The sequence below is a fragment of the Myotis davidii genome, unplaced genomic scaffold, assembly GCF_000327345.1.
Source record: "Myotis davidii unplaced genomic scaffold, ASM32734v1 scaffold57, whole genome shotgun sequence".
Classification (NCBI taxonomy): Eukaryota; Metazoa; Chordata; class Mammalia; order Chiroptera; family Vespertilionidae; genus Myotis; species Myotis davidii.
The window spans coordinates 200,634-226,584 of record NW_006289718.1 but is presented as its reverse complement, the minus strand read 5'-3'; the positions used below and the strand labels follow the sequence as shown (position 1 = coordinate 226,584).

The 25,951-nt window shown below is 44.7% G+C and overlaps 1 protein-coding gene across 3 annotated transcripts in view; it reads left to right on the top strand.

Annotated features, from left to right (window-relative positions):
* TLN2 (talin 2) overlaps nt 1-25,951 on the top strand; it is a 427,582-nt gene that overhangs the window by 304,613 nt on the left and 97,018 nt on the right. For all 3 annotated transcript variants that reach the window (XM_015563004.1, XM_006762311.2, XM_015563003.1), the window contains 8 exons: nt 893-1,006; nt 4,550-4,684; nt 6,865-6,993; nt 9,274-9,376; nt 18,864-19,072; nt 20,593-20,712; nt 21,617-21,814; nt 22,876-23,015. In XM_015563004.1, coding sequence (XP_015418490.1) covers nt 893-1,006; nt 4,550-4,684; nt 6,865-6,993; nt 9,274-9,376; nt 18,864-19,072; nt 20,593-20,712; nt 21,617-21,814; nt 22,876-23,015 — 1,148 coding nt within the window. The remainder of the gene's footprint in view (nt 1-892; nt 1,007-4,549; nt 4,685-6,864; nt 6,994-9,273; nt 9,377-18,863; nt 19,073-20,592; nt 20,713-21,616; nt 21,815-22,875; nt 23,016-25,951) is intronic.

Genomic DNA, 25,951 nt, shown 5'->3' with positions numbered 1-25,951 from the left:
GTGTTATAGAAGGTCAGCAAAGGGTAGGTTTGAGATGTCTGGGTGGGTTAAGTGGGCATTTTGACAACATGGCTTCTCCTTTGTCATGTTTAATTGTGATGTTTAACAGACATCCTTGCAGTCTAAGATGACACTTTTAAAATAAAATTCTCTCCTAATGACTTGAGCCCTGCCACTCGATGGGAGAATCAGCAGAACCTATAGGAGCTTATTTGGAATTGACATTTCTCTATTGTAATTTTGTTCCTGCTTATTTTTAAATTTTCTCTTTGTTTCACTAGAAAACTCTATTGTAATTTTGTTCCTGTTTATTTTTAAACTTTCTTTTCGTTTCACTAGAAAGGAAAGATGATGTTCAATTTTAAACGTTAAAAGTGTACAAGTTGCTTTGTTACAATAAAACTAAATGTGTACACACACACCAAAAATAAAAATAAAAAATAGAAGCACTGAAATCTGCTGATAGTTCAGCGCTTCTCTCACTGTTTCCTGCTCCTGGGACCCTATGACCTGAGTTTATCCACCAGTGAATTGTATAGATTCTCTGAAGTTTTCAACCCTAGTGAGCCAGGGTAGTGTGCATTGGAACTGGGGCATTCTTTTAAGGCCTCATTATGTAGAATCGTCTTCTGCTGAACACATGGGGACCTTTGGGACCGCGGGGTAGACAGAGCATGTGTGGGGGAAGGGTACCCAGAGCTTCTGGGTTAGGGGTCAGTGTTGGTAAGGACCCAGCTGGCTAACGGTGCTGTGTAAATCCAAGGTCTGCGACAGGCATCTCCCAGGAATGGCAGCACATCCAAAAAACATTGATCACTTGGGTCATTGTCCACCTTGTTTTGGTAATTCACCATGCTAGGTAGCTCAGTTTTCATTTTCCTGCTTCCTCTAGGCGGTGGCTGATCACATCCCTCAACTGGTCCAGGGGGTGAGAGGGAGCCAAGCCCAAGCAGAAGACCTCAGTGCCCAGCTGGCTCTCATCATCTCCAGCCAGAACTTCCTCCAGGTAACACTGAAGCATTCACCTGGGTTGTACTCAGAGCTCCCCACCCCCACTGGGCAGGAGGCATCTTTTATCCCAAGGAGAGGAATAAGGAATTCCACAGCCACAGCGAAGTCTTCGCAGGTAGCAGACCTTGAAGGCTCCCTCCTCATATTCGCAGTCTCAGGAGAGGTAGATTCAGCTTGGCGAAGCAAAATGCTTCTACGCAGGGAAATGGCCCCAGGAGATGGCACCTAATCCATTTTTCTCAGGAGAATCACTTTCTTTCTCTCCTGTGAGAGAAAGCATGGGAGAGGTTGCAGGTTTGATTAACAGCCTCGTCCTGGGCATTGCTTTAGGTTTTCTAGTTTCCAGAATGTCTAATGCTATTATTCATGGCCAAGGAGACCAGGAATGGCGAGTGCATCTTCTTCAAAGGCATGCCAGTCTCCTGTGGCAGTTGTAGAATGAATAAGTACTGCCCGTCTCTGTGGGTGAGGGGTGGATTCAGTTTAAGGAAAGTTAAATGAAACCAGAATATGAAGTTGTGGGAAAACTCCCTTTTTACATACTTTTTGTATTCAGATCTCTCAGCTCTTTCTGTCTACCTGTATCCCATAAAGAGTTCTTGTGATTAGGCCGCTCTCTACCTTGGCCCTGTCTAGTTGAACCTATAGTTACAGAACTCATGGTTCCATACATTTGGTTAATTTTTTTAAGTGTCATAGATCCCACATGCAGATAGAAGATAAAAAGTGCGATGTATTTCTTCTCATTTTGACTACATACACAGACATGCATATGTATGTATATATTTTTAATTAAAATTCATCACATATAGCCTGTGTTTTTCATGTTAACAAGTATATTATGAGCATTTATGATTTTGAATAGCATTCTATCATCCGTCAATTCTCCATGTTTAGCTGTTTTCCTGTCATTGAACAAATAGGTTGTTTTCCATTATTTGCCATCATAAACCACCTGTGATAGGGATAGAATGAAAGTCTCCATGTGTGTTCCAGGCCTTTGCCCCCCTTCAGTTATTTCCTTGGGGTAAATTTCTAGAAATAGGGTTGCCATCGGCTTGTTTTTATTATTGGGACATTGAGAATTGTAGCTCGGACAGGTAGGTGTTTCTCTTTTCATTCAGGTGGTTAGAGGTGTGCCGTCTCCCCTGCTGGCAGGACTGTAGAGACTGTGACAGAGCAGTGTATGCGTGTTCCAGGGTCCACTCTGTCCTGCCCTTCTTTTTCCTTTCCCTTTTTCTGTTGCTTTTTAATTTTGTTATCATTGACCCATCAGATCATTACAAGACTAAGGCAGAGTTAGAAGTAAATAGAAATGGAGTTGGCAGGTCAGAGTTTTTACATTTTAAACTTTCTTCATGCATGCTGTGAAATGCCCTTCCAGAAGGCTGAATGAATCCAAATCTACAACTAAGAAGTAAATAGAAATGGAGTTGGCAGGTCAGAGTCTACATTTAAAGTTTACATTTTCAACTTTCTTCATACATGTTGTGAAATGCCCTTTCAGAAAGCTGAATGAATCCAAATCTACAACTAGCAGTGTATGGAACACACCTTTTGATACATCTTTTTCAAGTTGGGGAATCAAGCATTTTAAAAAAATGTTTTTGCCAGCTTGCTTGGTTAAGCTCTTATTGGTTGATTTTGTATTTCCTTGTTGGTCAAAATGTTACACATTTTTCATGTTTCAGTTATTTGTTTTATTATGTGAACTTATTCGTTTTTTAAATACTCATGCTGGTTTTTCTTAAATTCTCATGAATTCTTTTATTTGTTTTGTAACTTTTTTAAAATCCTCACTAAAGGATATGTGTATTGATTTTAGAGAGAGGAAGGGGACGAGAAAGGGAGAGAGAGAGAGAGACATAGATCGATTGCCTCCCGTACATGTCCTAACTGAGTATCTAACCTGAAACCTAGGTATGTGCCCTGACTGGGAATCAAACCTACAATCTTTGGTGTATGGGATGATGCTCCAACTAACTAAGCCACCCAGCCAGGGCATGAATTCTTTAAATATTAATATTTATGATTTGGCAATTAGCTTTGTTACAACTTTATAAGGACATATGTATAGCCTGTGTAATAAAACCCTTAAAAGTGTCTATACTCTTTGTTCCAGAAATTCTACTTTTAAAAGTTTATTCAAAAAATTATGACCATGTACAAAATGTTAGCTACAAAGGTGTTTGTCATACCATTGTTTATTATATTAGAAAAATGAAAATATGCCCAACAAATATAGGATTGAGAAATATTAACAGATATATACAATGTAATACTATTAGCTATTTAAAAGATAGACTATGGCCCTGGCCAGCCTTACATAGTGATTAGAGCATTGGCCTGCACACCAGAGAGTCATAGGTTCAATACCCAGTCAAAGGCATGTACCTGGGTTACAGGTTCAATCCTCGGCCCTGGTCAGGGCTCATGCAGGAGGCAGCCAATCAGTGTCTCTCACATCAATGTTTCTCTTTCTCCCTCCTACCCCTTACTTCCCTCTTCTACCCTCTCTAAAAATCAATCGAAAAAATATCCTCAGGTGAGGATTAATAAAAAAGTAGAATATATAAAACAAGGAGTTTGAAAATAGAATAAATGCATGATCTTATTCTTGAAAATATTTGTACATGAGCACAGACATTTCATGCATGATGAAATTATCCTGAGTAGTGAGAAATAAAATAGGTCATTTTATTTGTTTCATTTTTGTCTGCCTATATTTTTAGACATTTTACAATTTTTGTGACTAAAGCTTTTTAAAAAAAATATGTTGTTATTTATTTGAGAGAGAAAGGAAGGGAGAGAGAGGGATAAACTGATTGGCAGCCTCCCGCACGCCCCTTACTGAGGATCAAGCCTGAAACTGGGCATATGCCCTGACAGGGAATCGAACCAGTGACTTCCTGGTGCATGGGTCGACACTCAACCACAGAGCCACACTGGCCAGGCTGTCTGCCTATATTTTTAAAAAATAATCTTTGTATATATTTCGGTTAAAGAGCTATCCTGAGAAACAAAAAGAATCATATTTAATAAGAAACTCTCTTTGAAATTCGTTTTAAATGAGAATTTCAAGTCACTATCCAAATTTTACCCCTTCCTCAATGACACATCCATTTATTTATGTATTTTACATTCCTAGAATGTACAGCCTAGAGCAGGGGTTCTCAAACTACGGCCCGCGGGCCACATGCAAATACAAATATTGTATTTGTTCCCGTTTTGTTTTTTTACTTCAAAATAAGATATGCGCAGTGTACATAGGAATTTGTTCATAGTTTTTTTTTAAACTGTAGTCCGGCCCTCCAACGGTCTGAGGGACAGTGAACTGGCCCCCTGTTTAAAAAGTTTGAGGACCCCTAGCCTAGAGTATCTGATTTGGGGTGGGAATTTTCGGGGGCAGGGGGGTGAATGTGGTTCTAATATTCTTTGTTTCAGGGAAAGTAAGTGCTGGCTGAGTTGTGGCCTTGCTGTTGGGGTCACCTCCCTTACTTTCCAGGAGCTGCCTTACGTTCTGCCCCTCTCTCTACAGCCTGGAAGCAAGATGGTGTCCTCCGCCAAAGCCGCAGTGCCCACGGTGAGCGACCAGGCTGCCGCCATGCAGCTGAGCCAGTGCGCCAAGAATCTCGCCACCAGCTTGGCGGAGCTGCGGACTGCCTCGCAGAAGGCAAGTGGGCCCCTTGTCACAGCGGTTAGCTCGTTGGGAATGGCGCTTTGAATTCCTTCCCGCTTGTGTAACCCGGGTGCTACCAGGGCCTGAGCACTGCTGGGCACATTTCTTGTCCATGCATTTGCATGACCATTAAAGGTGCCCTCCGTGTACATTGGCTTTTACCACTTTTAGCCACAGTCTCCTAGAGTTATTGTTCACCTTCTGGCTACAGATGACCTTTCTTAAACTATTTTCAGTTGCACACTTCCCCCTCCTCCCATACCCTGGACAAACAGTAGTCTGTTTTCAGAGTCTTAGGGGAGCCTGGTAGTCATCAGTTTCTTGGTGCTAGGTAAATTGTGGGCCAAAGTGATCATATCTCCCCCTCATCATCTTATGAACTTAATAACAAATTTAGGCAACAAATCTAGTTGTTTTGGTGGGGCAGGGGGGGAGGGGGAAGAACATTTATATTATCTTTTTGCTCTGAAAGTTTGTCACATCTTAAATGGAAGCATTCACCTTAATAAGGTCCTCAATTGAACAGGATTAGGGATTAATGAGTTTCTGTCTCTGGAACGTATTAATTACCAGAGGCCTCATTACTACACTATTTGATGTGGCATTACCAAGACGTTCTGGCATGAATTCATTTCTCCCCACTGTAACAATCCCTGTGTAGAAACAGATAGCCGCATCCAGGAGCAAGGGAAGAAGGATAGGAGCTGATTTGAATTAATATGAACAGTGCACTGCATCACCAAAGAAAAATACCCAGAGATTTAGATTATATCCAAGTAAAGTACTTTGAGCTGTGTTTCTCAAGGAGAGGTCCGGAGACCATCTGTACTAGGGTCAGCTGGGCACTTAGAATGCGGAATCCTGGGCCTGGCCTCCGTAGCCGAATCAGAATATCGGCATAGAACCTGAACACCTGAGCTTTAAGGGCTTTTCAGTGAGTCGTAGACACGCACACCTCCAACTCCGGCTCGAGCAGTCAGCCTCCCCGTGGGCTCAAGCAAGATGGCCCACTGAGTGCAGGAAGACACTGAGAGCTTTCAAGTATTTCTGTCCTTGTTAATCCTCACTGGAGGGTATTTTCCACTGCCTTTTTAGAGAGAGTGGGAGGGAGGGAGATGAGAGAGAGAGAGAGGAACATGTAATAGACACATCAATTGGTTGGCTCCTGCATGGGCCCTGACTGGGGCCGGGGAACGAACCTGCAGCTCAGGTACATGCCCTTGACCAGGAATCAAACCTGTAACCCTTCTGTGCAATAGCCAATGCTCTATCCATTTAGAAACACCAGCCAGGGCTCAAGTGTTTTTTTTCTTAGTGTAAGGGTGAAGAATATCAACTCCGGAGTTAGACCACCTGTGTTCAAATTCTGGCCTTGCCGTTGACTAATTTTGTGACCTATGCAAGTTAATGAATCTCTCTGCCCCAGTTTCCTCACTGTGGAATACTGGCACATAGAAATTAATTAGCGTTTATTGCTGCTGTTGTTAACTATTTAAAAAGGAAAGAAATTACGATTTACCAGTATTTAATACACTGTTCCGTAATTATACATGCATATAATTGATTAAGATATGTATATGGGGGTGATCAACGCCTTTGAGACCAATATTTTAAATGATCAAAAGAATAAAATTTTCTTAAAACAAATTACTAAGGAAAAAAAAATCTTCCGTAGCCTTTGGTATGAAAGGATAATGGTTTATAATTTAGAAATTTATAAAGAGAATCAATGAGGTTGATAAAGCTTTGGCCCCAAGTCCTGGGTTTATTCATTCATTTCTTCCTCCCTTCCTTCATTTAAGTGCTCACCACATGCTTCCCTGCCTCTCTGTGCGCACCTACTGTGCTGGTTGCCCTATCTCCAGAACCCAGGCACAGTGAATAAGCGTCCTCTTAGTCTGAGAAGCAAATGCATTTCAGATAAAAACAGCTTCAAGGAGACTAGAAGTCTATCCAGTTGAGAGACAGACGTAACTTACTATTTGAGGAAGTTAGGACTAAGGTTCTGACTGCGGATGATCTTTGCCCTCTCGGGAAATGCTTCCTGCCTGCCTCCTATTGCTGGAGTAGGACATTCACTGGGGGTACGTCCAGAAGGCACGTCAGATGTTGCAAAATACTGGGGACACTTTTTCCAAGCCAACTGTGTACGCATGTTCCCGACTCTGTCACAGGCCCACGAAGCCTGCGGCCCTATGGAGATCGACTCCGCTCTGAGCACCGTGCAGACCCTGAAGAACGAGCTGCAGGACGCGAAGATGGCAGCCGCGGACAGCCAGCTGAAGCCGCTTCCCGGCGAGACGGTAAGGTGGGCTGGGGCCTGCCTTCTGTTCTAATCGTGTGAAGCGGTTTTCATTTGGGGGTTGGTGTGCCCGGACGTCAAACACTTTGAATGCAAAGCCTCAGAGCAGCCACATTGCTTTAGAGCTGCGCTGTGGTAGGGATCGCCCGAGGGCCCTGCTGCTGGTGCCGTGAGGGCCCTTCTCGGGTCTGGCTGGGCATGACCCGGCGTGTTAGATTCACCCCTCCTTCATGCACCCGACACATGCCAGTGCTGGGGGCCAGCGTTCTCATCTCTGGCCTTTTTCTAAGACCAGTGCGGCTGACTGGCTGGGTTTGGAACTAGGAGTTGGGGGACAGCTATAATAATAACAACAATAAAAAGAAAACGTAATTTAAAAAAATAGATGCAGCTTGTATCATCACCTCGCTATAAAGTCTCGTCTCTCCTCTCGGGTATTTTACTAGGAAATGAGTGGCAATATGGTTATAAAAAAAAGTACAGGGGATACTTCCAAGAATCATGTTTAAAAAACAAAACAAAAAAACATTTACCTAGCAGTTTTTATGTTAGGCTACCTCCTGATGCTTATGGCAGGGTTTTCTTGGTTAAAGTTTACCAATCCTCCTCCTTTATATGTACCTCCTTTACACATGACTGAACATCACTAATAAAATGCCACCATTTATTAAGCACTCTATACACTCATAAATAAAATTTGTCCTGACAATAAGTAACCTTAATGAGAAGGTTTTGTTAACCCCATCTTAACAGCTGAGAAAACAGGTCCAGTTATCGGCAAAATAAAGGTTTGAATTAAAGCTTGTAGTCACTCATGTTGGGAGTGATCTCTTAAAACTATTGCTGCTCTTGGGGTGAACTAACACTTTTAGAATATATGGGACTTCAGGAACACCTACTTTACCATAGACTAGATTAGCAATGTCTAGATCAGTGATGGCGAACCTTTTGAGCTTGGCATGTCAGCATTTTGAAAAACCCTAACTTAACTCTGGTGCCATGTCACATATAGAAATTTTTTGATATTTGCAACCATAGTAAAACAAAGACTTATATTTTTGATATTTATTTTATATCTTTAAATGCCATTTAACAAAGAAAAAGCAACCAAAAAAATGAGTTTGCGTGTCACCTCTGACACATGTGTCATAGGTTCGCCATCACTGGTCTAGAACATAAGAAGCACTCAGAAAATATTTGTCCCATCAGGCTACCCCTAATTGTAAAGAGTAGGAAACTCTGGTTAAGTCACTTAACTAAAGTCACCCAGCTACTGATGAAGTCAGGCTTGGCTCTGGGCCAGCAGTTTTGCAGTGTGGTCCAGGTCTCTCCCTTTGCAAACTTCTGTGGTGCAGGGAGACCAAGAGAGGCTTGCGTGACGTGAATTCTGCCTTCACATAAAATAACTGGTCAGTTAGTATGTAAGAAACACCATGTAAATTTTAAGGAAATTGTTTTCCCTTAAAAAGTGTGTGTACTGTGTTATACTGTTGGCTGTAATGGACCAGGCTCTATTTTTCATCTGAAGGGCCTGCCTCTCTTGCAAAACCTGCGGGATTAGAAATGCACCGATTCTCTGATGCCTCTCTGCACCCTTGCAGTACACCCAGAAGTTCTCTTCCAGAACGTTGTCCTCATCTAGTAATCAACTAATTATCCAGACCCCAGGCCTTCACTGACTTTGTTCCCTGAATTATTTATTCCGTTTACAAAGCAAGATGACATGCTGTTCATGGGAAGCAAGCACTTTGCCCATTTTCATAATCTCATTTACCACTCCAAACCTCCATTTCTATTGCATTTCCTTCTGGTTAGAGCTCCTCAAAGTATAATGATCAAATTGAGCAATGTTAATGGTCCCACAGGCCAGGAAGGTGGTACCGCTGGATGTCTGCCCACTTCCTGCCAGAGGATAATTAATTCTCACTAAGGATTTGTTGCAGACTTTCTAAATTAGCTCTAAAGGCATAACACTAATAGCTACCATTTGTTGAGTATGTACATTAATTCTCTGCAAACCTTCTGAGCTAGGTATTACCATCTTAAGAAGCTGAGGTTTGGAGAAGTTCGTAACTTACCTAATCCCTCATAGTTCGCGCTTGGAGCAGGGGAGCAGGGTTCTCCCTCCCTCCCCCCGCCATCACCCCACTTCTTTGCGCCACTGGTACATTTGTTGGGAAAGAGCTAAGGCCCTGAGTTTGGTCTGCATTATTTTTATGCTTAGATTTCATTGGGTATGTTTTTTCTTCTAAGTTCCTTCCCTGCTTGAATATTCTTGCAGCTGGAAAAATGTGCTCAGGACCTGGGAAGTACATCTAAAGCAGTGGGCTCCTCCATGGCGCAGCTCCTGACCTGTGCTGCTCAAGGAAATGAGCACTACACAGGTGAGACTCACGCCCGTCCCGATGCCAGGGGTCCAGGGGCCGGGTGGGAATTCATTGACTTTATGGTGAACCTGACTTTTTTTTTTTTAGCAGCTCAACACAGTTTTCAAGCACTTTCCACATACTTGTTACTTGGCTTAATGCTCTGCACACAAAAACCTAATAAAATATGACCTCCCCCAAAAAACTATTAGTGAGTCATACCCCTATTAGACTATAAGCAAACAGTAATTATAAACTTCTGGGACTATCTGCACATAACTTGAAATCCCACTAAAGAAAAGGGGGGTAAAAAGGTCAAAGAGAATAAAAGAGGAGATTATAACAAATAAGATATCAATGAAATTTTCAAAGATGGAAGAAGATAGATCAGTTATAACTGAAAGAGCCAAATAAATAAAAGCCTCAAGGTCTGCAGGGAGAGGAGTGGTTGAGTACTGGAGATGGCAGGAGTACACTGTAAGGAACAGATTGTGTAGTGATCCACTTTAGGAAAAACTCCAGCTTGTAAAAGAAAGGAAATGTTCGTGTAGTCAGAAGTAGACCCAGGAGGACATCTATAGCTATCTGAAATGGAAACAGGAGTTTCAGTGTAAGCCCATTGCTTGAAAATATGACATTAATCAGAAGAAAGCATAAAGAACTGAGTGGCTCTAGGAGTAGGAATCGGGGAGGAGTGGGTATGGATTGTTGCTTTTGTTATTCTGTGCTACTGCTTGACGTTTTTTGTTTGTTTGAGATATACATTACTTTGAAGTAAATATACATCCAGAAGAGAACATACATCCTAAATGTATACCTTCATGAGTTATCACAAATATAATGCACCCCCAAACCACCATCAAGATCGAGTAATGGAACATTTTCAGCAGCTCAGTGGCATTGCTGGGTCATGGGCTGTGCAGCTATTCAGCTATGCCCCTTCCAGCAGTAACGAAGGACCCAGTTGTCCTGTAGCCTTGTCACCACTTGGTGTTGTCAGCCATGGCCATTCTGCTGAGTGTGGAGCAGCGGCACACTGAGTTTTGAATTTGTGTTTCCCTGAGGAACAATGCAGTTGAGGACCTTTTCATTGGCCATTTGGGTAACTTCTTTTGTGAAGTGCCTGTTCATTTCTTTTGTACATTTTTAAAAATTTGAATTTTCTATCCTTTTCTTATTTATTTGTATGAATTCCATGTGGCTTAGGTATATTCTTGTATCTTGGCTTACCTTTTCACTCTCATAAAGGTGTTTGCTGAAAAACAAAATTTAAATTTTAAAATAGTCCAATTTACACTTCTTTTCCTTTATGGTTAGTACTTTTTCCTTTAAGTTAGTACTTAAAATTGTGCCTCTCCAAAATCATGAAGATATTCTCCTCTGTTATAGTCTAGAAGTTTTATTGTTTTACTTCTTACATTTAGAAGTGTAGTCAATCTGGAATTGAGTTTTGTAGACGTGCAAATAGGGTCCTACTTTAGTTTTTTTCCCACATACTTATGCATTTGACCCAGCACTACTTATTGAAACCCCGTAGTCTTTAGTGGCACTTTATTATAAATTAAATGAGCAACATATATGTGCAAGTCGGTCTCTGGTCCTTTGTTTCTTTTCCATTGCTTTAATTGCCTGTTCTTAGTATCACACTTTTCTAATTACTACAGTTTTATATTTACTGAGCATTAATATCTAATAATGTAAGTCCTCCAACACTGTTATTCTTCCTCAGGTTAGTATTGACTATTCTTGGCCCTTCATAGTTCCACATCAGTTCTAGAATCAGCCTGTCAGTTTCTACCCACCCACCCACAAATACCCTGTGGGTTTTTTTTAATTGAAGTTACATGAATCAGTTTGGGGTAAAGGACAAATTACTGACTTTTTATCACAGTCTTCTAATCTGTGAATGGGTTATGTTCTTCCATTTATTTAGATTTTCCTTTCTCTCAGTACTGTTATATAGTTTTCTGCATAGAAGCTTTTGTTTTCATTATAGTGTGCATGATGCATCCTCTCCCATGCTTTTACTTTGAACTTTTCTGAGTGCTTATATTTAATGTGTATCCTGTCAGTATCATGTAGCTGCTCTTTGGTGGAGGGAGAAGTTCTTATTTTGTGTGACAATCTTTTTCTCTCAATTGGGATATTTGATCTGTTTACATATACTGCAATTACTGATCATATTGGAGTTTGATTCTATCATCCTACTATTTTCTTTATGTCCTAGCTGTTCTAGGTTCCTTTTCTTCCCTTTCTTGCTTTCTTTCAGATTTATATGTATTTGTTCAATTCTAATTCTCTCCTTTTGATTAACTTGTTAGTTGTACATTCATTGAGTATTACAGTTTTTTAAAGTCTAAGATAATTTACCATGTTTACCTCTTTCCAGACAGTGCAAGAATCTTGGGACACTTAAATTACATTTACATTTTTTCCAACTCATTCATTGCCGTGTGTTTTAATTCCACATACATTTTAATTCCTCAATTCAGCCTCAATATTGGTTCATGCAGTAGGTATAGATCGATTCACTCCCAAGTTTATCTCATTGTTCTTCATTCCTTCCTATATTTCTCTGTTCTTCCACCTGGGCTTATTTCCATTCTACCTGAAGACCTTCTTTCAGTATTCCCTTTAGTCTGAGTCTACTGTGACCAATGCCTTCAGTTTTTGTTTTTCTAAAAATGCCTTTGTTTAGCCTTTAATTTTGGTGGATAATTTCAATTATTATAAAATTTTAGGTTGGGAGTTATTTTCTTCCAGCCTTTGAAGATGTTATTCCATTGTCCTCTGGCTTCCTTTATTTCTCTTGTGAAGTCAGCTGTCAGTTTACTCTTCTAAAGGTAATGTGATTTTATTTTTCCCCTCTACTTGCTTTTTGAATTTTCTCAGCCTTTTATTTTCAAGCAATGTCCCCAGAGGAATTTTCTTGCATATTTATCCTGCTTTGGGTTGTAGTACTCCTTAAAAGTGAGATTTGTTGTCTTACCAAAGCTTTTTTTTTTTTTAACTTTCAACCATTGTATCTTCAAATACTGCTTCTGTCCCCCCACCCCCCTTTTTTGTCTTCTTTGTAGAGTTCAGTTACCACTTAAGTTAGTCATTTTCACTGTTTGGTGTGTCTCCTATGCTCTTTTCTATATTTTCCATAATTTTTCTTATTATTGTTTTTAATCCTCCCCTGACGATATGTTTTTTATTTATTTTAGAGAGGGAGGAAGGGACACACACACACACACGCACACACACACCCTGATGTGAGAGAGAAACATTGATTGGTTGCCTCCCGTATGTGCCCTGACCAGTATCGAACCCACAACCTAGGCAGGTGCTCCGACTGAAATTGAACCTATAACCTTTTGGTGTACAGGACAATGCTCCAATTAACTGAGTCACCCAGCCAGAATACACCTTTTCTTCTTTATGCTTCATTCTTGATTTTTTCTTTTGATTTATCTGCAGCTCATGATTCTTCTCTTTAGTTGTGTCTATTCTGCTTTCATCCCCTTCTGTGGAGTTTTTTTATTTTAAATATCATATATTTCAGTATTATTAGAGCCATTTGATTATTTTCTTATCATTTCCATTTCCCTGCTGGAACTCTCTATCTTATCATCGAATTTCTTCAACATCTTTATCGCAGTTATTAAATGTCCAGTCCTAATAATTCCAATATCAGAATCATGTATGGACCTGTTTGTATTGTCTAGGTTTTTTCTCCTCTTTGTTTTCAGCCATTGGTCTTTACCTCCTGGTGTGAGATATGTATTTATATATCTACATATCTATTTATCTATATATCTATATATTTATATAGATCTATATCTATATCTATATCTATCTATCTATATTGCTAATCATTGGCATTTACATTGTAGAGATAGTTTGAGGCTCCAGCTTGTGTTTCTTTCCTAGCAGGTGGTTAAGATAGGGCAGATCACCGTAATGTGAGGAGGGACTGAACTGATTGGAGATAGTGCAGTCTATTTCCAGCTTTCCTTTTAGGGGGTAGTCCTTTGTGCCTCCCATCCAAACATCTGTGGTGTCTACCAGGACATTGCTGTTTCTTGGGCTCAGAACTGTGCTTTTTTTTATCTTCCCAGACCCATGAGATTTCAGGAAGCTCTGCTCAGCTCCTCAGCTTCTGGAGGATAGTTTACAAATTTAAAAATGCCTTGAGGGCAAATGCAACATTGCACTCACTTCTCTGTGCTTTCATTCTTTGTTTACTCATCAAGGTAAAGCTCATGCCTTGGTGACTTTACAGTGCCTTCAAACAGATGTTTTTGTATGTATGTTTTTCCAGTGTTTCTAGTGGTTTTTCTGAGAGACGGTTCATCTACAATAAGTTATTCGGCCGTTACTACAAGCAAAATCCTCTTTCATTTTAAAAATAGCTATGTGTATTTATTGCTTGGAAAATACGCGCACAGTAAGAGTTATGGCACAGCATAATATAGTACCTGCAAAGAAAAGAATGTAGAGTTCTGTTAATGGGAGGGTAAGGGACATTTTCCGAGTGGAATTGACACCTGGGGTTTTAAGGATTGTTTAGGGCTCATTAAGCATTCAAGGAGAAGGAAAAGTATATATAAATTCTTAAAAGCATAGGGCATAGGAGAGGTTTAAGTTTCAAGAATTTCTAAACTTTCCTGAAACCCTGCCAGATTTTGTCTGGATGATGAAATGCATTGTTAATGGAGCAAAGACTGCTTTACACCTTACATCATCTGATAACTGATAACATTCAGGATGACAGACTGTCTCGCTGGTGTCTGAAAAACCACCTAAAAGTAGCTCCATTCATTTTGGCAGTGGGAACAGCACCTATGAAGTCCCAAAGGTGAGAGAGAAAGGAAGGCTGACCAAATGAACTGAGAAAGGGTCCAGGAAAAGCCAGGGAGGGGCGGCGTGAGAGGATAGGCTGGAAAGGTAGGCTGGGGGGGCCGATCCTAAAGGCCTCCTACGCCAATTTGAGTCATTTGAAACCTAACCTAAGAGCACGTGAAAACATTGAAGAGTTTTCCCCCACGGATACAGTTTACATTGCCTTTTATAGAAGTTGCTCTTCCTCTTGTGGGCAAATAAGTTGGAGGGAAACAACGTTAGAGGCAGGGAGACCAGTGAGAAGGCTATTGCATGCATCCGCATGAGGGATGGTAGTGAAGGCGAAGAGGCGGGTTAAAGAGAGACCTGACCGTTGGTGACTGGCTGGGAGTGGCAGGATGGGAGTAAGGAAGGACAGCTTGTACCACGGCCTGATAGGTGAATAGGAGATGTTGGAATCCCTGCAATGGAAATGCGGGCCCATTGGCGGGCATGCTGGATGCCAGGTTCACTTTAAATGCTCTCCGTTTGAAGTGCCTGCAGCATATCCAAGTAGAAGTACCCATTAGGCAGCTAGATATTTGCCTCTGGACCTCAGTAGAGAAGGCTGGGCTAGAGATGAAGATGTGTTAATGTTTAATAAAATTATAATGATTGAAACAGTGGAGATATATTTGCCTTGCGGGGGGCGGGGTAGGGTGAGAAAAGTTTATCAGATGAAACCGTGAGGATCTCAAATATATTGAAGAAGCCCGAGCAATAGAAACCTTCAAAAGAAATGAGAACATGTAGCTCTGGAGAGAGGAAACTCGGAGAGAGGGATGTCTTTAGAGCTAGAGAGGTAGTTGCTGCCCAGACAGTTACCTACGAGAGACTTAAGGAACACCCACTGGCTTTAGGAAGAACAGGGCCCTGCTCTCCCTGTTGAAGGCAGGAAAGTTAAAGAATGGGTGGGAAGCAAGGAGAGAGCGCGAATGGCAGCCTCGCCCTGGGCCTCAGTTCCCTGGTCCACGGTCAGGGTGTGTAGGACTCAGAAGTTACAGAGGCTGCCACAGGGCTGGATTCTGATGCGGACGTGCGTTTGGCCAGTGCAGTATTCCAAATGTATTTCTGATCAGCCGGATACAATTCCATAGGCAGGTGCCTTTCCACATACATCCCTTGGGACAGATGAAAACTCTGTCAGGCTTAGTTTTAACCTTGTGAGTTTGCTATGTGGTCTAATGCTGTCTACACACAATCTACATGAATTCTGATCAAGAATAACTACAAAAAATCCCACTATCTTTTATATCACGGACATGGCTTCTTAAGACTCTGTTACTGAATATAATTTAAGACCCAGGAGGCAAGAATTCTGGGGAAGTGATGTGTGTCTTCAAAGGACTGTGGGTTTGAAACAGTGGCCGGCTTTCCTGTTTCCCACGGCAGCTCCGGCACGGTAATGCACGCCTGACTGTGGAGCAGCTTCATTTGGAGGGTGGTGTTTGCTTGAGGACCAGCTCTGACGATTCTCTTCCTTACATTGAGGATGCTGCTGTGAACTCTGCCATGGACAGCCCGAGATGTTCCCTGGGCTCCCAGCCTCTGGCGGCCTTGTTCCATCCTTTGGATGGTGTGGCTGCCTCTTCCTGGGAAACCTGATCCCTCCAAAGAGAACCCGGGATGTGCCCTGAGATTTCATGCTGAGTCCTTGGTAGGAAACACCTGGACGGACAAGCATCAGCTTGCAGAACTCCGTTCCTCTGGTTTCTGCCTTTTAAAAAAAATGGCCTTGTTTCAGTAAATGACTTTTGCATAAACATGACTTTCCTTATTGTGTAGGATAAATGTTTTTATCCTTCCAAAGTCATATATACCTCTAATAGAAATGGATTCAGTTAACACGACAAAGAGGAGGGATCTAAAAGCCACAGGCTACGATTTTCAACAGTCAGAGCTGTGATCTCAGCTTCCCCTAACACTTGTGGGAAACTGAGGCAACAGTCTAGGCCGCCCAGCTAACGAGCAGCAGAGCCAGAGCTAGGTGCGGTCTTAACCACACCTCCTCTGCAGCTCTCCTGCACAGGGAATCCTTCCGGCCTGGGCCCGAGCTTAACCGAAAGTAGAATGGCTGTTTTACGCAGCTTGCTTCCCTCCACCACCTTCGCTTTATTATCTTCGTGTTTTCTCTCCTGGCCTTCTCCTCTGCCTCAGAAAGCACGTTGTTCAAAATCTTTGATTCTGCATGTTGCACACGGAAGTGCCATGTGAGAAGTGGTAGACTGCGGTTTTGTAACCTGCCTTGCTTAGGTTGTAGTTATGTCCCAGCTGTGTGGCTTACTAAACATTTACAGGTCAGCAAGTCCGCTGTGCTGTACAGTTGTCTTGTTTTCTGGAGCTGGGCCTTTTGCACTCTTCATTGTGTTACGGGCCCTCATCATCCTCAGCAAGAAGAGGACCACCCGCCATGTCTGTTGATTCAGCCGAAGCCATGGCGGGTAAAGGCCACACGCAGTGGCCCCCAGAGACCATCCAGCCAAAGCCTTTAGAAAAAAATGATTTGCGTATTTTATTGCCGATGTTATATCCTTTAACAAGATCCCTCGTTGTTCTCTATCCCAGAGAGCACTGTGCAGAGAGTCTGACCCAGAAGTTAGAAGACCTCAGGTCTGGCTCTGGTGCTGCCTCTAAAAGCGTGTTCATGGACAAGCGCTGGGCCTCGTCTATGAAACGGTTCAGAGATGAGCTCTAAGGTCGGCTCTTCTGTAGCTCTCGGATTCTCAGGTGCCTTTGTCACGTGCTCTGGCATTTCCAGTCTGCGTCCTCTTCTTGGTTGCAAAGGACTAGGTGCCGTGTAGGAAGGCTCCTGTTCATCCTGCAGGAGGTGGCGCCAGAGTTTTTAAGGAGCAGTTTATACTCGTAGTTTATCACCAAATCCCAGCATCTTTAGGAGTGAATTGAAAGGTGAACAGGCCTCTCACAAAAGAGGAGATCCCAGTGGCCATTAAGTGAAAAAGTGTTCAATATCATTACTCACTAGAGATATAAAAATTAACCCTCAGTGAGAGGCACCTGCACACCCACCAGAATGGCTAAAGTAAAAAATCTGACAATAGCAAGTTTCACCTAGGATGCAGAGCAACTGGAATTCTCATACATTGCTGGTGGAGTGCATCATGGTAAAAAACATTCTGAAAAAAGCTTTGTAGTACTTCTAAATTTACACTTACTCTGTGACCCAGCAATTGTGTTTCTACGTTTATATTTTTTAAAAAAACGATTCCATATGTCAACCTAAATGCATGTACAAGAATTTTCTTGGTAGCTTTATTTATAGTAGCCCAAACAGGAAACAATCCAAATGTCCATCAGCAGAAGAATGCATAAACAGATGTTGATGTATTTATGTAAATGGAATAGTACACATCAAGAAAACGGAATGAACGGCTATGGGTAACAACATGGGTGACTCACAGCATTATGGTCCGAGAAAGAAACCAGATATAAAAGGATACATATTGTGTGGTTCCATCAACGTGGAGTTTAAGAACAGGTAAAACCAGGCAAAAGTCATAGAAACTAGAATAGCAGTGACCTCTGGTGTGAGAGGACATTGACTGGGAAAGGGCACGAGTGATGCGATTGTTCTATGTCTCCATCTGGAGGACAGATATATGTCAATGGATATTCAAGTAGAAAGTCACTGAGCTGCCCATGGAGACATGTTCACTTATTGTATACTAGGGGCCCAATGCACGAATTGGTGCACCTTGAAAGGAACTGTGGACCGCGAGGCTGCGGTGGGCACAGGGGCGGGTCTTGGCCCATCCTCCACACTCCTGCCCTGCCCCTCCTGCCACCGCCCCGGTCCCAGGTCTGCTGGCAGCCTCGCTCCTGCCACTGCCGCTGCCGCCACTCCTACATGCTGGCGGGGCCCACTCGCACCTGCTGATGGTGTGGAGCAATTGGGGCCTACACCAGTAGCGGGTGTGAGCAGGGCCGGTACCATTAGTAAGTGTGAGTGGCAGCACCAGCAGCAGGTACAAATGCCGGGAGGGACCGCAGTGTGTGGGAGCAAAAATTTTCAGTAACCACCAGAGGCTCACCCCAATGACAGCAACTGGTGCCCCACCTTTGTTTTGCACCCCCGCTCACCTGCTCCACTATCCTACCATGGCCAACACCCACCATGTTCCGCACTCTGCCACCTGACCCCCACCATGTTCCGCTCTCTGCCACCTGCTGCCGACGCCCGCCATGTTCTGTGCGTGCCCCCTGGTTGTCAGCGCACATCATAGCAACTGGTTGTTCAGGTGTTCCACCGTCCGGTCTATTTGCACATTAGGGTTTTATATTTATAGATAAGCTTATGCCCCAATCAAAACAATTGAGAAGAAAGGTGGGTTTGAATGAGTCTCCTGTGTGTGATCCCATGCACTTGGTGTTCTAGGTCTAGGAGCAGTGGGGCAGTGGGGGAGAGGGGAACCAGAGGGAAATAGTTTTCAGCATGGCATTTGTTAGAATGCCTCTCTTGGATTGGTCCAGAGCCAGTGGTGTGGGCGACTTCTTTGAGAAGCACAGCAATTCAAATTTTATAGTAAGGAATCTGGAGCTCAGGTGTGCCACTCTTCTTTCTAGGAGGCTCCAGTCTAGAGGTTTACCCCCAAGTATGACTTTAGATGGCTTTTATCCACAGGGGTGGCAGCTAGAGAGATGGCCCAAGCTCTGAAGACCCTGGCCCAGTCTGCCCATGGAGTGGCTGCATCGGCGAGTGACCCCGCAGCTGCACACGCCATGTTAGATTCTGCTCGAGATGTGATGGAGGGCTCGGCCGTGCTCATCCCAGAAGCCAAGCAGGCCCTGATTGTTCCTGGAGATGCGGAGAGTCAGCAGAGGCTGGCCCAGGTGAGGCCCGGAATGGTGGTCATCACTAAAGTGGATGTGTCAGCAGGCTCCCTCCGGGGCATTCTTCTTCTGGTGTGAACACTTACTCAGTGGGTGTTTCCAGGACCTTCCAAAGTACCATAACAATGCTGCCCTTACCTACATAATACTCACTTTTGAAAAAAAAATAGTATTTTTTTTATTGATTTCAGAGAGAGAGAGAGAGAGACATCAATGATGAGAGAATCATTGATTGTCTGCCTTCTGCACACCCCCTACTGGGGATCGAGCCTGAAACCCGAACATGTGCCCTGGCCAGGAATCAAACCCTGACCTCCTGGTTCATAGGTCGACGCTCAACCACAGAGCCACACCAGCCCGGCCTTAATACTACTTTAGTACGTCTTGCCTAGTAGCCAACATAATGTGCCAACAGAGAATATGGGGGACTTTACTTTGTTGAAATCTGCCCTTGGAGCTTTAGGAGTCAGGACACAACCTGTTTCCTTTGGGCTGACATGTGCTCGAGGGTATTCCGCTTCCTAGCCTGGGAGACAAGGTGGATGTACTTGCTCTGACCACTCGGAGTTTTAAACTCTGACTCTCTCCTGCCTCTTTGGAGGAGTCTTCAACTACCTGATGCACCTAGTTGGCTAGAGACCTTCTGGGCAAAGTTCTACACCAGTCACTAGGAAGAAGATGCTTTAGATTATTTGTTTGCGGGTAGTTTTTATTGCGCGCTAACAGGTGGCGTGGGCCATTTTTGCTAATTTTTTGCGCAAATGGCAACGTTCAGTAAAATTACGGTAACTTTAGTTTACGTATTTATACGTTACCCGCATTCTACCGCTAGTCTATAAAAAACGTATTAATACGTGTCCCGCGCTCTACGACACTGGTAGAACATAAATACGTTTCCCACATACAATGTGTTAAAGGGATTGGCATAAACCACATCTTAAGGTCTTGCCCTTTAACTGAGGATACCAAAGAGTACAAACAGGGAGCCCTCACACATGCTTGAAAGGCATCCTGTGGACACCTCCACAGGAAGTGCTCGGAGCAGGCTACCTGCCCTCGGGCAGTGAGGCTTGGGGCTGATGACTCAGAGGGTCGCTGAGCAGGAATCAGCCACAGCCCCATGAACTGTGATCCAGAGAACTCAGGCCTGCTTCCACCTCTGTGATCCCTGCAGGGCTCTCAACGGGAGATCTTTCTGTTGCTCTTGGTATCAGACATCTTTGTTTAGCACCTGACATGATATTGGCAAGCTCCGAGTTTGAATCGCAGAGTCAGACTTAGCCTGGCTCTGGGGAAAAGCAGGGTGTGCTGTCTCAGTGTGTCAGAGCCTTTGCCAAGACAGGATATTTACCACAGCGAGCGGCCAGAGGAGGAGATTTAAGGGTAAACAGTGTCAGGAAGATGCTGGTGGACCATTTCCCCATCTTTTCAGCTCTGCATACTGTCACTGCTCATTCCCAACACGTGCAAAAATGTACGGAAAGCCGCTTTCTTACAGAGCTTTTCTCCTGTGTTCGCAGGTGGCCAAGGCCGTCTCGCACTCCCTGAATAACTGCGTGAATTGCCTCCCCGGGCAGAAGGATGTGGACGTGGCCTTGAAGAGCATCGGGGAGTCCAGCAAGAAGCTACTTGTGGACTCGGTGAGACTCAGTGCTGTTTCCAGGTGGATCTTTTAAAGTTTGCTTTTTCTTGGAACCCATTTGCCGTTTGCTCTTGGGTCATCCCAGTGAAACAGGAAAGGGGGGAGTAGGTGATCATCTGACTTCTTATCAGGCCATCTGGGACGATGACAATCAGGCAATGGAGGGACATGTGTCCCAAGATTCCCTAAAGGAGAGGTAGTGTGAGGGGCTTCACCTGGGACCTGTTTCCTTCCCTGTTCTGTGAGCCTCCTTCTGGGAGGTGTGTGCCTGTTTATCTTTGTTTCTTTTCTGTCTGATGCCCGGCACTGGCCAGGTGTGCAAGCAGTGCATGCGGTGTGACAGCGAGAGTCTAGTGGCTAGCCTCTCTCTCTCTGCAACTTTTCATGTACAGTCATAGTTCTGCTGGTGACAGTTCTGTTCTGTAGCCAAGCTATATTATGAGCAAAGGCCACTCATAAAAATGGATGGCTGTTAGTCTGGAAGAATAGGAGTGGGAGGTTACTGGCATCAGTGTTTTAGTTCTGAAGAGCTAAAAGTTTGAGAGCTTCTGCCTAAGAGAGACAACAGAGAGCTGTGCTTCAGAGAGTGAGTCCTGGAGGCAGATTGCCCAGGTGTGAGTCCTGACTGAGCCACTTTGGAGACCGTAGCCCCTGAGGATGGCTGTCTTACTGTTTTTAGAACCACAGTGTCTAGCACCGAATAGGTATTCAATAAATGTAAATGGGTGAATGAATGCATATATGTTGAAGGCCAAATTTAACATGAGCTCAGGCCGCACAGAGCCTTCAGCCTCAGTGACTTAAGCGCATCCCTGGAGAATCTGTCTTCGTCCACAGTCCCTTCCTCTGTCCCTCTCATGCAAAGGGAACTTCTCACAGGCTGTGCCTTTTGTTCCCCACAGTTACCTCCAAGCACGAAGCCGTTCCAGGAAGCCCAGAGCGAACTGAACCAAGCAGCGGCCGACCTGAACCAGTCTGCTGGGGAAGTGGTCCATGCGACCCGGGGGCAGAGCGGGGAGCTGGCTGCGGCCTCCGGGAAGTTCAGTGACGATTTCGATGAATTCCTCGATGCTGGCATTGAGATGGCGGGCCAAGCTCAGGTGGGTGTGGGTGGGTGTGGTGGGGGCAGTCTGGAACTGACCCTCACCTCTCTACTCTAATGGACAGGCCACCCTTGAGGCCGATTGGGCAAATAGGAACGGGGCACCTGTCCACAGGCTACCCTGTTGCGTTCTTTTTGCCGCTTAGGAAGCTCCGTGATCTCACCGGAGTGGCATCCCCAAGATGCTATCAGCTTCTGTGTGAGGTGATTCGTGGAGATGGGGAACGATTCCCACGGACCTCCAGCAAAATGCGTCACTTTATTTACATCTTTTGGAGGGAGGGTAGTACGGGACGGGGGGAAATGTTTAGCCGAGATTAGTATAGCTCCACATTCTGTGCTTTGAATGCGGTAATAGAGTAAAAAGCCGTGTTGTTGAGGTTCAGCGGGCCCGTCTAAAGGGACGGTATCTAATACTGAGTCAGAGGATTAAAAATCACCTCCTCCAGATCAACAGATAAACTCCTAGTTTAGAACAAGGGAGCATGACTGGTCTGGTGTCAGCCTGCAGAGCTGTTTCCCCTGAGCTCCTGCCATCTCCCTACCAGAGCTACCCAGGGTACTTCTTGCTCTGTTATCTCCAGAGGGTGAGAAATGTGCCCTCTCCCGGGTCAGGAACTTCTGGGATGCAGTCAGCTCTGATTGTTGAGACAGGGCTGGCCGCCTGTGCCAGGCTGAGACAGACGGGCCCCTTGACAACTCCAGCATTGTTGAGCAAGACGCTGGCCTGTGGCCTGGCCTGTGCACTGTGCGCGTGCTCGCTCCCCTCTCCCTCCTCCTCCCTCTAATGCCTCCACTTGTGAGATAGCACAGCTCTTGGCTGACCCACTTGGGGAGGAATTTCTGTCCTGTTTTGCGACTCTTGGTCTGGGTATCTGTCTGGGGAAACGTAGACACCAGTCAGTGTCCCAACAAGTTAGGCATCTGTAAACTAATTGGGCTTAATTCAATCTATGTAGATACCTTGCTTCTATCCCAAGACGCTGCCCCCAGCTCTCTGACGGCTTGCTAGGAGAGATGGAGCATCCCTAGTTACTCCGGCCCCTCTTGACCTTCCAGACCAAAGAAGACCAGATCCAGGTGATCGGGAACCTCAAGAATATCTCTATGGCATCCAGCAAGCTGCTGTTAGCTGCCAAGTCTCTCTCTGTGGACCCAGGAGCCCCCAATGCGAAAAACCTCCTCGCTGCAGCTGCAAGGTGAGAGCGGAACGAAAAGGGCTTCTTATGTGTTGATAAGCAGGGTCAGTGTTTGCGGATATGCTGGCATCCTGCTGCTTTTGCTGAGCGAAGGATTGGTGTCATCCTGGTGCTGTCAGCTGGGGAGCCCAGAGTGGCGGAAACTCTAGGGTTTCAGTAAACTGGCTCATTTTCATGTGCTTTCCTGTTTGCAGGAACCTGTCTTCTCCAGCCTTTTCCATTGGCCTTGCTTAGACTTAAGACCCTCAATGATTGATAAGTCTTTATCAGGCAGCCGCCTCTTGATAAAGCTCTCCCAGGTTGGGCTGTATTCATTACCCACATTTGTACCACATGCCGGATGTGGGATAGAGATGGCGCTGGGCGTGCATTACGGATAAGACAGGGATGGCCCTGCTGGAGTTTGGGCAGGTGGCATATCCCAGATTATGAAAGCAATATATGCTTGTTGAAAAACAACTCAGAAAATATATTTTTTCAAAAGGAAAAGAAAATGATACTCATGGTAGACACTCCTCATTCCGCCTGGCAGCAATGTTAGTTAGATGGATGGAAACATGTTCAGTCTGCCCCATGCAGAGTGATTCTTGTTTAGGGTGAACGGGGTGGCCGTGGGAGTAAATAGTTCTTGGAAGTACATTTAAACAGGAATCTGCGTACTCCTCATTCCGCCTGGCAGCAATGTTAGTTAGTCACACTTTGAGAGCCACTGCTTCCACCATATCACTGGTCATCGCAGGAAGTGGGAGATACAGTACAGTGCCTGCCCCAGGGCCCCTGTGGCTATGAGTTCGATGACCAGTGAGCGAAGGCTAGTGTGCAGAGAAACTGTCGTGACCACCAGGAAACTCCTCACCTCACTCTCCTGTCCCGAATAGGGAGGGCGTTTCTGCTGCTGTGGGGGTGTGGGCAGGTTTTCTTGACGTTACTTGGCATCCTCACATGTACAGGAAAGCTGGCAGCAGGAAGAGATTAAATGCAAAACAATTAGGATCTAAAGCCTAATTGGGAACTTTTCAAAAGGGGCAGATGACTGGTTTTTAAAAAGCACAGCTTCAATCCTTCATTGTTAAACTTGGTCTTATGAGTTTATTCCTTTGTTTTTCTATGGCTTTCTCTCCTGGGAGCTCAAAGGCTGTTTGTTAAGTTGTCAGAGTCAGGAGGCCCGAATTACAGTCCAGGCTTTAATGCTTGCTAACTAGGTCACACCGTCAGGTCCCTCACCTGCCTAAACTTTCCTGTCTGCAAAGTGGGGGTGTGCACATCATCCTGAAGGTCTTCTCAGTTCTCAGGACATGCGATGCCATGTACTAATGGTGAAAACCTGGCTCTGGTCCCCGCATGGCTTGTAGTGCTATTTTGTGGGGGTAGATTAGATATATCATTAATGCTTGCTAACTAGGTCACACCGTCAGGTCCCTCACCTGCCTAAACTTTCCTGTCTGCAAAGTGGGGGTGTGCACATCATCCTGAAGGTCTTCTCAGTTCTCAGGACATGCGATGCCATGTACTAATGGTGAAAACCTGGCTCTGGTCCCCGCATGGCTTGTAGTGCTATTTTGGGGGGGTAGATTAGATAGGGGGCAGTGCCTCTGAAAATCCTTGAGTTTCTTCATTTATTCCCAAATACATACTCTAGCTTCAAGCAGTAGCTAGAGCCATTAGAGACTGGAAAAATATCCTGACGTCTCCCCACTTCCATCTTACGCTGTGTGTGGTGATAGTTCCAGTGAGTCTCGCCCAGGGCTGGGGCGGGAGGGGGATATGTGTGCTGTGCTGAGCAGCTGTTTCTGGTATAAAACCCTCCCGTGAATGTTCTTTTTTCCTACAAAGAACCTTAGGATAAGGCAATTGACATTTCCAGGTATCTGATCGCAGATGTTTTTCATTATCTTCAGTGTTTTGCATCATTTCAGAATTACAGTTTCCAGCTTAGAATGTATTGTTCACTCTCTTAAATTGTGGGAGGAAGGGGAGAGTAAGAACTGGCCTTTCGAAAGCCAGGTAAGGAAGGAAACGCAGACCCCCACACCATCACCACCACCACCAAGGGATGTTGTGGTGACCTGGCTCTGTGGGGACCGGAAGGCCCCCTGGTGGTGACATTGAGGAAAGGTTCTCAAGACTTTAGGTGAAAAAGCTTTCTTTGCCTATGTTGTCCTGGCTTTCAGCAGTCTACCAGGAGTTCCCAGCCTGATGGTTTTATAGCCAGGTCAGCACTTAAAAATCATTATGTGAAATGATTATCTCAGGACGGAACTGTTGCAAGAAGATGCTGGCACATTCCTGCGGGCTTCTTGGCACGTGCTGGCAAGCCCTGCTCCCGGGGTGGTTTCCCAGCCAAGCTCCCAGGAGGTCAGGTGAGTCAGGCAGCCGCCTGTTGGTAAAGCTCTCCCAGGTTGGGCTGTATTCATTACCCACATTTGTACCACATGCCGGATGTGGGATAGTGCGGGTGCGCATTACGGATAGGACAGGGATGGCCCCGCTGGAGTTTGGGCAGGTGGCATGTACCAGGAGCCTGAGCCACCTCGGCCTCCCAGTGTGCTGAGCATAGGTGCACTTGCAGGTAAGCAGCAGGGATCGGGTCACTGCGGCCCTCATTTTCAGCCCCACTGCCTTCCCAGCCCTAGAGACAGCCAGTCCCTTCATCTGGGCCTTCCGGTTATTGGTCTCCTCTAGAATGTTCTCTTCCCTTTATCCAAATCAGGTTCACTCTCCGGCTTAACCCCAGTCCACATGGAACCTTCCCTGCCATGTGGAATCCGTGCCCATGGTGAAGGCCTTCATTACTTTTCTTTCGTGTTCCCTGTGAGTCTGGCATGCATCTTGCCCCCCGGAGGTTCAGGATCCATTGTGGCCTGCCTGGTGTTGTATCCCCAGCACCTTCTCTGTGCCTTGTCTAGTCATTGTCTTGCCTCTTCAACCAGACATCA